The sequence below is a fragment of the Bombina bombina genome, chromosome 1 (assembly GCF_027579735.1).
Source record: "Bombina bombina isolate aBomBom1 chromosome 1, aBomBom1.pri, whole genome shotgun sequence".
NCBI lineage: Eukaryota > Metazoa > Chordata > Amphibia > Anura > Bombinatoridae > Bombina > Bombina bombina.
The window spans coordinates 89,155,544-89,169,348 of NC_069499.1; the positions used below are offsets into that span (position 1 = coordinate 89,155,544).

The 13,805-nt window shown below is 36.8% G+C and overlaps 1 protein-coding gene across 1 annotated transcript in view; it reads left to right on the plus strand.

The window, feature by feature from the left end:
• The window catches only part of SYNE3 (spectrin repeat containing nuclear envelope family member 3), a 256,474-nt gene that overhangs the window by 164,009 nt on the left and 78,660 nt on the right, over nt 1-13,805 (plus strand). Inside the window, exons 12-15 of the mRNA XM_053708894.1 lie at nt 2,840-3,001; nt 3,121-3,293; nt 4,995-5,078; nt 12,137-12,214. Coding sequence (XP_053564869.1) covers nt 2,840-3,001; nt 3,121-3,293; nt 4,995-5,078; nt 12,137-12,214 — 497 coding nt within the window. The remainder of the gene's footprint in view (nt 1-2,839; nt 3,002-3,120; nt 3,294-4,994; nt 5,079-12,136; nt 12,215-13,805) is intronic.

Consider the following 13,805-nt stretch of genomic DNA (forward strand, 5'->3'; position numbering starts at 1 on the left):
TTAAATGATGACAGGTGTGTACTGACTCCTATTTAACATGGTTTTGAATGTGATTGCTTAATTTTGAACACAGCTACATCCCCAATTATAAAAGGGTGTTCACACTTATGCAACCATATTATTTTAGTTTTTTATTTTTATTTCCCTTTACCTAAAAGATTTCAGTTTGTTTTTCAATTGAGTTGTACAGTTTATAGGTTACATTAAAGGTGGAAAAAGTTCTGAAATGATTAATCTTTGTCTAATTTTTTACATCACATAAACCTGACATTTTAACAGGGGTGTGTAGACTTTTTATATCCACTGTATATATATATATATATATATATATATATATATATATATATATATATATATATATATATATATATATATATATATATATATACTCTATATATCATAGTATAAACTATATACAGCTGTCAGTAATCAGCCACAAAAAAGATCAAGAACACAGACTCCGCTAGACTTTACAACAGGTGTATCCCTGAACTGATCTTAATTTCCAAAACCTTCTAAATGACGGTGATAAATGTTTTTATGTCTTCTGCTACAGCACAGTGCTTAATTGCTGTTTCATGCTGAGTTTCCCTTTAACTTCCCCTGCATATTGAAAGGATCATTTGAATACTGAGATTTAAATACAGTTTTCCCATAGTCCCTATTGCTAAGAGGAGATCCATTCTATAAGTCTGATGTAAAAAAAAATAAAAAAAATCTTTATCCATCTATATTGTACAGTAAGCTATTTGTACCAGTCTGTTTGATAGTGTAATATCAAATACGCCATCAAGTGGTAAAAATCAGCACTGCAGTTAGGTAGCTAGGTAATGTAGTACTACATGTATATATGTGTATGTGTGTGTTTATAACAGCTAGACTTCTGCATTACACCATATGTGTCATGTCTGAAATCATTATATTATAGCTCACTATTTATTTTATTAAGTACAAGAATATGATATATTACTACAAAGCCAGTCATCTGAGAATTGTATCTTTTATATTAACTTGTACTACTGCATTAAATGGATGTACTGGGACAAAACCTAAATATTCCTTTGTCTTCTGAGCACTGCAGGATAAATGACCAGATTCACACAGACATGCACACACTTATATATAATCTAGTATTCTTATTAAAAGATAATTAGATAACTGGATAATTAAGAGATATTTTAATCATTTTGAACTTGAGTAATGGATCAGCAGTTTACACAACAGAAGATCAGCAATACACACATGAACCCCTATCATCTGCTCTTGACACTCCAGAATTCTGTAGGCTATAGGTCCTAAAGTCCATCAGATGTAGATATTCTTCAGTATTTATTATATTTAAGAAATATGCCGTTTCCAGAACACAACACTAATAATATTTTCCCCTAGAGATAAAGATAAATAATACTCAAGATTCTTTTCAAGGGGTGTATCCCTGGATTGCAAAACAATGCAATCTTTGCTAACAAAACAAAAGTTTTATATGTTTTTATAATATTTATAATTTATGCAGATCTTAAAATTGATTTTAATGTCCACTCAACTTCTTACTAATGTCTACCAGTCTACAGGAGCAGATTATGGGGCTGATTTATCAAGACCTGAATGCTGCTAATTCTGCGCAAGCCTTAAAACTGCTGCTCCTTAACTCGTCCGCCATCTCTGAGGTGGCGGACAGCAATCCGCCCAATTGTATGCGATCAGGTTGATTGACATCCCCTGCTAGCGGACGATTGGCCGCAAATGTGCAGGGGCGGCATTGCACAAGCATTTCACTAGAAATGCTTGTGCAATGATGAATGCCGATAGTGTATGCTTTCAGCATTTATCGATGTGCGGCGGATATGATCCTCTACAGCGGATCATGTCCGCCCGCACATTGATAAATCTACCCCTATGTTTTTGTACCATGCTTTCTACCTTAGCCTCTATGTTGCCTCTGTCTGTCCTTTCTTCCATAAAGTCGGGACCTATATAATTATAATTAAAGCACCACTAAAGTGATTCAGATAAAGCATGCGATTTCAAAAAGCGTTCCAATATACTTCCATTAGCAAACGTGCACATTCTTTTTATATGCACACTTTATGAGGCTCCCACTCCAACCGAGCATGTGCAAATATTTATGTATATGAATTTTATGATTGGCTGATGGCTGTCACATGATACAAAGGGAGGGGAAATGGATTAACTTTGAAATTTGCCAGCAATTATTCTACTGCTCATTTCAAATTCAAAGTAAGCGCCATTGTGTTGTCTTTTTATTGTGTATTTGACAGTTATTCCATTCTATTGTATGTAGTGATTCTTTATTGCTTTATTTGTTCATTTCTTTGTTTTTAAATGTTTTAAGTAGCTTAAAGGGACATTAAACACTAAATACATGCTAGATAGAATGATGCATTCAAAGAAAAGATTAGTCCATGACTAACATGTAGATGTATTTCTTAAAGTTTCATTAGTTGTTTAAAAAGTGACAAAATAAGTGTAAAGTTTTAGTGTCTATAAAACACTGGGAGCTGCCATGTTGTAACTTGTGTTACCTTCTCTACTGTGGCCAATTAGGGACAGTTATACATAGGTCACTAGAGTGTGCAGCCAATGGTTGTGCTGGATTTAACAGTGTTCTGCACTTCCATTTCTAACAGGAACTGAAAAGCTCACAATTTCAGAATGGAATTACAGAAAAGAGGACAAAATAAATAATGAAAGTATATTGCAGAGTTGTTTTATTATATACAATTTATCATTTTATATTACTATCTCAAAGTGTTTAATGTCCCTTTAATTGCTTCCTGTTTACATATATGCTATCATGTCTCTTGTTCCAATTTTCCAGAGTAACATTCGGAGGTGTCAGCATAATGTTGAAGATCACTGGGATTATAATAAAAAACTGCTAGATCTTCAGAGATGGATCATGGTAACTAGGCAAGAACTGGAGTCATATCATGACAGCAATGGGGAGTGTTATGTTGAGTCCAGAGAAAAGGATTTTGAGGTAAGTATTAAACCACCAGTCTACCTTAGATAAAAATAATAACTGGAGTACAGGAAGGTTGTGTGGAGTGGAGACATTTTACAAGGGGCATTTGCAGATACTTCCCATTTCTCATACAGGTGTTAATGTCTGAATTGCCAGAAAAGGAGATACAGCTTAACCAAATAGAGGCTCAAGGTCATGTGGTTATGGAGAACTCTTCCCCAGAGGGGTCGGCTTATATACAAAATCAATTGAGAGAACTGACTGCATCTTGGGCTTCTCTGAAACAGCTTTGGGACACATTGTTTAGGTAAGTTTGCTTAAAGGGACATAAAACAGGTTGAGATCTGTGCATATCCTAAAAGGGCTAATTAATTAAAAATAGTTTGCATAAAAAATTGTTTAAAAATTCCTGGCAAGTATTTTATAATAATTTTCAAAAATAAGCAAAATGAATTACATAGCTAAGCTGCCTGGAGCAGTCAACTCCACCTCCCTTATCAGTGTTTAGACACAGGCATTGTATTTCAGCTGAGTTCACAGCTGCTAGGCATATAATCCCTATGCGCTTTTGCATTCTACCAAAACTACAATAGATATAGATACAGAAGGAAATGTGTGGGGGGGAGTTAGAGCTTATATTTTGTCTCTATCTCAACTTGTTTTATGTCCCTTTAATATTAGGTTGTTTTTTTTTATTGTACTTCTGTGGGCACGGCTATAATGTAATGCTGAATGCTTGAATTAATGTCAGTCGGAAATATATATTTTTATTTAAATTAATATTATTATGTTCAAACGATATAGCGTCTTCATGACTGTGTTTCTATAAGGGATGCACCTTCATGCACGAAAAGTCCAAATAACAGTCACAACAGTGCGTTTTACAGTGCTTGTGCCTACAGTATTGAACTCCTAAAGGGATTGCACCTTTGTGAGTTTAATAATCATGAACATGTTTGGGCTTAGCGTGCACATTCCCTCTAAAATCCCATTTTACAATGGTGTGATCTCATTTGAACATCTTCTATGCAGATAGCATGTTGCGAGGGATAGTGCTCTATTTACAGTTTCAGTACTGTTAAAATCCAGTATACAAAGATATCATAAATCCATGTAATACAAATCTGTAGTCTCCATGACTCCATCTTGTTTTAAGATAACATATAGAGATGCACAGTATGTTCATCGTGACAAGATACAAATTACATTCAGATGGTTTAGTAGTGGTGAGGATGGAATCGGATTGCAATAGGTTCCTTTTGAACTCACAATTGCGCAATACCATTTGAAAGACACCAGTACTGTTGGTAACAGTCACGACAGAATGAGATTACTATATGCTATTTGTAGATGGTGGTGTACTTGTGTGCTCTGCCAATGGCAGATGCCTATACAATAATGATGAATTATTGAATTAATATGTATGTTAATAGACCTCTGCAATGTCTCCCCTGGCCATTTCCACATGTACAAAATAACAGGCCTTTCTGGGGATTTATCAAGTACCCTGAAGTGTCGAATTTGAAAAGTTAAAATTGGTCTTGAAATGTCTCTCGAAAATGGATTGTAATCACTGAGAACTTTTCTGCCCTTTTAGTGAGGATCCAAAAACCTGATCGCGGGTGAGGGAAAAAGCCAAAAACACACTATTGTGATTATGGGTTTCATACCCCTTTAACTTTGTGTTTAACCCCTTGGCCAGGGTTAAACATGTAGGGGTTGATCACAATCTATAGGTGTTGGCATTTTCGGCTTTTTTTCTGACCTCTATGTGACAAAAGGGTTAAACACATAGTTAAAGGGACACAAAACCTAAAACTTTTCTTTCATAATTCAGACAGAGCATACAATTGTAAAAAAACTTCACTCATTTACAATTCTGAAACTAATTCTTTTAGATGCGGTAAGAACAGTGCAGCACCCAGCTTTATACAGAAATACAATACGAAACAATATGAGTGCACAGTGATAATAATCGCTTTAAGTTACAGTTGTAATATTTTCACAGCGTTCTTAAAAAGAAGAAAATACAAAGAGCAGCAGAACAGCCCCAAAGTATCTTCACAACCAACGATACAAAAGATTACTCAGGGTAAGTGAGGCTAAATAAAAATTACTCTGTTTATCATTTGTGCCTATAAAGTGACACTAAAGCAAATAGTAAACTTTCATGATTCAGATAGAACGTCATTTTAAACATCTTTCTAATTAACTTCTATTGTCTAAATGTTTGTTTTTTTGGTATTCTTTGATAAAAAGCCCACCTAGGTAGATTTAGGAGTAGCAATGCACTTCTGGGAGCTAGCAGCTGGTTGATATTGGGGGATGCACATATATATGTCTTGTCATTGGCTGACCAGAGTGCTCAGCTAGCTCCCAGTAGTACATTGCTGCTCCTTCAATAAAGGATACAAAGAGAATTGCAAAGCAAATGTGATAATATAAGTAAATATATATTTTTAAATCTTTTTCTTGATTTTGTTTTGTATTATATTATTGTTATTATTGCAAATGTTTGCTTTTAACTCTTTGTTACTGGAAGATTTATAGCTACACTGTTTTATTGCAGCATAGGATAGTATGGTAAAATGACCGTATCTTTTCACCTTGTGCACCCTCATTCATACACTGTGCGAGCTCAGAGAGCAAACTGTGGTGTGTATCATTTCAGTGATAACTTAGGGGTCAATTTATCAAGCTCCGAAAAAGACCGTTGCTCCATAACCTGTCCGCCTGCTCTGAGGTAGCGGACAGAAATCAACCCGATCAGATACGATCGGGTTTATTGACACCCCCTGCTAGCGGCCAATTGGCCGCGAATCTGCAGGTGGCGGTATTGCACCAGCAGTTCACAAGAACTGCTGGTGCAATGATAAATGCTGACAGTGTATGCTGTCGGCATTTATTGATGTGCAGCGGACATGATACGCTACACTGTATTATGTCCGCTCACACAATAGTAAAGTGACCCCTTAATCTGCGTCACACAAGTCCTCGCTTACTGTGAGCAGACGGGGTGATTATACAGGTGCAAATTGCATGGACAGCATTTCTGCATATGCAAATGGAACTATAATAGATTTTACTAGAAGCATTTTTGCTATTAGAACTATATGGTGAAAATTGAAATGCACATTTCAGTTTTGACTTTTATGACCTTTAAATGAAGTATTTTGGCAGCTATAGACTATTAATGATACAATTATTTAGCCTTTATAGTGCAAAAAATATATATGATCTAACTAATTACAGTGTGTAATTCTAATACTAGCGACCCTGCAAGTCTATTTGCTTATTAACCCCTGCAGAGGAGGGTGCTAGCGCTAAAACTACATGCTCTAATTCATTACAGTGTGTAATTTTACAAGCGACCCTGCAAGTCTATTTGCTTATTACCCCCTGCAGAGGAGGGTGCTAGCGCTAAAACTACATGCTTTAACTCATTACATTGTGTAATTTTATTACTAGTGACCCTGCAAGTCTATTTGCTTATTAACCCCTGCAGAGGAGGGTGCTAGCGCTAAAACTACATGCTTTAACTCATTACATTGTGTAATTTTATTACTAGTGACCCTGCAAGTCTATTTGCTTATTAACCCCTGCAGAGGAGGGTGCTAGCGCTAAAACTATTTACTCTAACTCATTACATTGTGTAATTCTAATACTAGCGACCCTGCCAGTCTATTTGCTTATTAACCCCTGCAAAGGAGGGTGCTAGCGCTAAAACTACATGCTCTAACTCATTACAGTGTGTAATTTTTTTACTAGCGACCCTGCAAGTCTATTTGCTTATTAACCCCCGCAGAGGAGGGTGTTAGCGCTAAAACTACATGCTCTAATTCATTACAGTGTGTAATTTTATTACTAGTGACCCTGCAACTCTATTTGCTTATTAACCCCCGCAGAGGAGAGTGTTAGCGCTAAAACTACATGCTCTAACTCATTACAGTGTGTAATTGTAATACTAGTGACCCTGCAACTCTATTTGCTTATTAACCACTGCAGAGGAGGGTGCTAGCGCTAAAACTACATGCTCTAATTCATTACAGTGTGTAATTGTAATACTAGCGACCCTGCAAGTCTATTTGCTTATTAACCCCCGCAGAGGAGAGTGTTAGCGATAAAACTACATGCTCTAATTCATTACATTGTGTAATTGTATTACTAGCGACCCTGCAAGTGTGTTTGCTTATTAACCCCTGCAGAGGAGGGTGCTAGCGCTAAAACTACACGCTCTAATTCATTACAGTGTGTAATTTTATTACTAGCGACCCTGCAAGTGTGTTTGCTTATTAACCCCTGCAGAGGAGGGTGCTTGCGCTAAAACTACATGCTCTAATTCATTACAGTGTGTAATTCTAATACTAGTGACACTGCAAGTCTATTTGCTTATTAACCTCTACAGAGTAGAGTGCTAGCGCTAAAACTGCATGCTCTAATTCATTACAGTGTGTAATTGTAATACTAGTGACCCTGCATTTCTATTTGCTTATTAACCCCCGCAGAGGAGAGTGTTAGCGCTAAAACTACATGCTCTAATTCATTACAGTGTGTAATTTTATTACTAGTGACCCTGCAACTCTATTTGCTTATTAACCCCCCCCAGAGGAGAGTGCTAGCGCTAAAACTACATGCTCTAATTCTATACAGTGTGTAATTTTATTACTAGCGGCCCGGCAAGTCTATTTGCTTATTAACCCTTGCAGAGGAGAGTGTTAGCCCTAAAACTAAATGCTCTAATTCATTACAGTGTGTAATTGTAATACTAGTGACCCTGCAACTCTATTTGCTTATTTACCCCCCCAGAGGAGAGTGCTAGAGCTAAAACTACATGCTCTAATTCATTACATTGTGTAATTTTATTACTAGTGACCCTGCAACTCTATTTGCTTATTAACCACTGCAGAGGAGGGTGCTAGTCAGAGGCGTAACTAGAAACCACAGGGCCCAGGTGCAAGAATCCACCCCCCCCCCAAAAAAAAAGTGAATTTATATATGAAAATATATAATTAAAACACAGAAAAAAAATGTGAATCAGATTACATGTATGCAAAAGGAGGTACCCTGTGCCCACAGTCTGTGAGATGGTCTGGCCTCCTATTACTGTATATAGTGACACTGTTTAACCCACCAGTACTGTATATAGTGAGTCAGTGACACAGTCTGTAATCTGCCGGTGAGATGGCTGGCCTGACCCTACCCGCCCCAGTACTTTATACAGGGACCACAGTAGTCTGTGACATGGTCCAGCTCCCCCGTACTGTATATAGTGGTACTGTATAGACTGACACTGTTTACCCCCTGCCCCCCCCATGCTGTAGTAATTTGCTGGTTCCACAAACATACACACATACATGCATAAATACACAGTCACATACATACATACACACATACATGCATAAATACACACACAGTCACATACATACATACACACATACATGCATAAATACACACACAGTCACATACACACATACACACACACACACACACATACACACAAACACCAATGGGTAAAACAGAAACACTAACCCCTGTATTCAGAGACACTAGTGAAGCATCATGTCACATTCACATGATATCAGTGCAGGCAGTGGCAAGTCAACGTTTTTTATTGTAAAAAAAAAATTTTTTGAAGCTGGGCCCCCACCCTTGGGGCCCCAGTCACAATTGCGACCTCTGCACCCCCTGTAGTTTCGTCCCTGGTGCTAGCGCTTAAACTGCATGCTCTAATTCATTACATTGTGTAATTTTATTACTAGTGATCCTGCAAGTCTATTTGCTTATTACCCCCTGCAGAGGAGAGTGCTAGCGCTAAAACTACATGCTCTAACTCATTACATTGTGTAATTTTATTACTAGCGATCCTGCAAGTCTATTTGCTTATTAACCCCTGCAGAGTAGAGTGCTAGCGCTAAAACTACATACTCTAATTCATTACAGTGTGTAATTCTAATACTAGTGACCCTGCAAGTCTATTTGCTGATTAACCCCTGCAGAGTAGAGTGCTAGCACAAAAACTACATGCTCTAATTCATTACAGTGTGTAATTGTAATACTAGTGACCCTGCAACTCTATTTGCTGATTAACCCCCGCAGAGGAGAGTGCTAGCGCTAAAACTACATGCTCTAATTCATTACAGTGTGTAATTGTAATACTAGTGACCCTGCAACTCTATTTGCTTATTAACCCCTGCAGAGGAGAGTGATAGCGCTAAAACTACATGCTCTAATTCATTACAGTGTGTAATTGTAATACTAGTGACCCTGCAACTCTATTTGCTTATTAACCCCTGCAGAGGAGAGTGTTAGCACTAAAACTACATGCTCTAATTCATTACAGTGTGTAATTGTAATACTAGTGACCCTGCAACTCTATTTGCTTATTAACCCCTGCAGAGGAGAGTGATAGCGCTAAAACTACATGCTCTAATTCATTACAGTGTGTAATTGTAATACTAGTGACCCTGCAACTCTATTTGCTTATTAACCCCTGCAGAGGAGAGTGATAGCGCTAAAACTACATGCTCTAATTCATTACAGTGTGTAATTGTAATACTAGTGACCCTGCAACTCTATTTGCTTATTAACCCCTGCAGAGGAGAGTGTTAGCACTAAAACTACATGCTCTAATTCATTACATTGTGTAATTTTATTACTAGTGACCCTGCAAATCTATTTGCTTATTAACCCCTGCAGAGGAGAGTGATAGAGCTAAAACTACATGCTCTAATTCATTACAGTGTGTAATTGTAATACTAGTGACCCTGCAACTCTATTTGCTTATTAACCCCTGCAGAGGAGAGTGTTAGCACTAAAACTACATGCTCTAATTCATTACATTGTGTAATATTATTACTAGTGACCCTGCAAGTGTGTTTGCTTATTAACCCCCGCAGAGGAGGGTGCTTGCGCTAAAACTACACGCTCTAATTCATTACATTGTGTAATTTTATTACTAGCGACCCTGCAAGTGTGTTTGCTTATTAACCCCCGCAGAGGAGGGTGCTAGCGCTAAAACTACATGCTATAATTCATTACATTGTGTAATTTTATTACTAGCGACCCTGCAAGTGTGTTTGCTTATTAACCCCCGCAGAGGAGGGTGCTAGCGCTAAAACTACATGCTATAATTCATTACATTGTGTAATTTTATTACTAGCGACCCTGCAAGTGTGTTTGCTTATTAACCCCCGCAGAGGAGGGTGCTAGCGCTAAAACTACATGCTATAATTCATTACATTGTGTAATTTTATTACTAGCGACCCTGCAAGTGTGTTTGCTTATTAACCCCTGCAGAGGAGGGGGCTAGCGCTAAAACTACATGCTCTAACTCATTACAGTGTGTAATTTTATTACTAGCGACCCTGCAAGTCTATTTGCTTATTAACCCCTGCAGAGTAGAGTGCTAGCGCTAAAACTGCATGCTCTAATTAATTACATTGTGTAATTTTATTACTAGTGACCCTGCAAGTCTATTTGCTTATTAACCCCTGCAGAGTAGAGTGCTAGCGCTAAAACTACATGCTCTAATTCATTATAGTGTGTAATTGTAATACTAGTGACCCTGCAACTCTATTTGCTTATAACCCCCCTCCCCAGAGGAGAGTGCTAGCGCTAAAACTGCATGCTCTAATTCATTACAGTGTGTAATTTTATTACTAGCGACCCTGCAACTCTATTTGCTAATTAACCCCCGCAGAGGAGAGTGCTAGCGCTAAAACTACATGCTCTAATTCAATACAGTGTGTAATTTTATTACTAGCGACCCTGCAACTCTATTTGCTTATTAACCTCCGCAGAGGAGAGTGCTAGCGCTAAAACTACATACTCTAATTCCTTACAGTGTGTAATTTTATTACTAGCGACCCTGCAAGTCTATTTGCTTAACCCCTTGCAGACGAGGTTGCTAGCGCTAAAACTACATGCTCTAATTCCTTACAGTGTGTAATTTTATTACTAGCGACCCTGCAAGTCTATTTGCTTAACCCCTTGCAGAGGAGGGTGCTAGCGCTAACACTACACGCTCTAATTCATTACAGTGTGTAATTTTATCACTAGCGACCCTGCAAGTCTATTTGCTTAACCCCTTGCAGAGGAAGGTGTTAGCGCTAAAATTATATACTCTAGCAATTTAGAGCATGTCATTTTTTCCCACTATAATGCCCCTTTAAGTTATATGAAATTGCTCAATAAACACATCAAAAACTGATATTATAAGTTAAGTTGAAAAAACTCTGCATTCAAACACATTACACATAATCATCATTAAAGGGCCATAATACCCAAATGTTTAAACACTTGAAAGTGAAGCTGTAAAAAGCTGATTAGAAAATATCTCCTGAACAACTCTATGTAAAAAAGAAAGATATTTTACCTCAAAAGTTCCTCAGTAGCCACCTCCCATTGTAAAGGATTTCTAAGCAGCATTTTAGTGTGTCTGTCCTGGGACATCTGAAGGGATGAGCATCGTGCACTCTCATATTATTTCACCAATCAGGTAAAGGAAGCTTACTATGAAATCTCATGAGAGTTAAATCAAATCTCATGAGATCACAGTAAGAGTTCATGACCTCAGCACTGCTGATGCTGATTGGCTGCTGTTCATTTCTTCATTTTTTTAAATTTTTTTTACCTGCAGCTGGGAGCAGCTGAGTATAACTTTTTACACAGAACTTACTCTGCTGAGCTGAGGAGATTGTGAGGTAAAATATCTTCCTTTTTTACATAGAGATACTCAGGTGATATTTTCCTGTCAGCTTTTTACAGTTATACTGCATCAGTTTCAAGTGATTTAGCATATGAGTATTATGTCCCTTTAACATTCAAGTTATTAGCCATTATCTTTAATTTTTGCTTTGTATGTGCATCTTTTCTTTTATTAGAGTATATGAAAATCACTGAGAAACCCCACTGAAAAGCCCGTTATAAATCTGTTTCTTATAGGATTTTGTTTGTTCTCCTGTGTTTATCTTCATCTATAAAGTACACATTTCTTTCTTTATTCCTTCATTCAGTAGTTTCTCATAGGCACATACACCTCTTCCAGTTGGTCAGTGTTTAACTAGAGGAAAATGCTGCATTTTAAACTGTTTTGTTATAATTATTTAATATTTTGTGTTCATATTTCTATTTATATTTTTGCCTTGCCAGTATTCTCAGGGAACGGGATCCAAACATCATATCATCTCCGTCTGATAGAAGTCCAACTGGAATGCACATAAATACTAGGTGAGTAAATATAAAGAGATTTTATTTCACAATCAGGTATTCCTAGTGCTTTTTTTTCTTTAACAAAACTATTCTAATCGCTCCCTTGAAGCCATTAGATCTGTAGGCACCTTAGATAGATGCCATAGGTAAGTATTTCCACATCTGTATCCATCCAGTATTTTTGACAAGGAAATGACTTGGAAAGATTTTTAATGCAATTTTCAGTAAACCAATGACAAAGTGACATCATCACAAACTGATACATTGTTTAACATGTTAAACACAGTATTACTGTATCATTTTCATTTTTTTGGTGGTCTTGTATATTGAAATATGTGCACAACAAAGTGTGATACTTAAAGGTATAGGAAACCCAAAATTTTTCTTTCATGATTCAGATAGAGCATGTGATTTTTTTTAAAATGTCTTTATTTATAGACAACAATGTGTATAACATATAACAAATAAATTTAAACCCCAAACGAGGTACAATAGAAAGACACACAATATACATTTAAAGCATTTGCCTATTCAAAAAGCAACAATACAAAAAAGAGAAAAAAAATAAAAAAAATTGAATGTGTGTCTTTACAATTTTAACTACACATTGTCGAAATTTTATGCTTTACACTAAAAAAAAAAGCGGGGGGGGGGGGGGGGAAAGGGAAAAAAAAAGAAAGAAAGGGGGGGGGAGAAAAAGGGGGAGCCTATTTACCAAGCCCTAGCAAAACCAAGCCCTAGCAAAACCAAGTCAAAGTTTCGAAAAGGGATATATTAGGTGTTCAATTTCAGTAGGGGGGAGTGCTTTTATAAATGCTGACCATTTAAGAGAAAACCTAGTAATGTCCTCATCGTTGTCTATATTAATACCAAATTGTTCAAGGATACATTGTTTTTTTAAACAATTTTTAATTTCCGGAATACTAGGAACTGTTCGCACTTTCCATTTTTTAAAGATGAGATATCTAACGGCCATATTAATGATTTTGGTGTTGAGCCGCTTATTTTCTGGGTTAGGGCAAAGAAAGACTATGTTCATTGATGAGAGAGTTAGAGAGGGGACATGCAATATTTTACGAAGCCAGAATTGGACTTTAAGCCAGACATTTCTAATTTTTGGGCAGATCCATATCATGTGCAGAAGGTTCGCTGATGGAAGAGAGCACTTGGGACAGACACTAAAGTTAATGTTTCCACATTTAGATCCCTTTTCTGGGGTAAAATAGGTCATATGAAGTAACTTCAAATGGGACTAGAGCATGTGATTTTAAGCAACTTTCTAATTTACTTCTATTATTCAATCTTTTGTTGAAAAGCATGGAAGTATGCTTAGGTGCCGACTGATTTCTGGATCACTATATGGCAGCAGTTTTGCAAGAATGTTATTCATTTGCAAGAGCACTAAATAACAGCACTATTTCCTACCATGTGGTGCTCCAGTTGCCTACCTAGGTATCTCTTCAACACAAAATATCATAGGAACGAATCAAATTTAATAATAGATGTAAATTAGAAACTTTTTTAAAATGTTAAAGGGATATGAAACCCAAAAATATTCTTTTGTGATTCAGACAGAAAATAACATGTTCACTAAAAAAAAAAAACTATA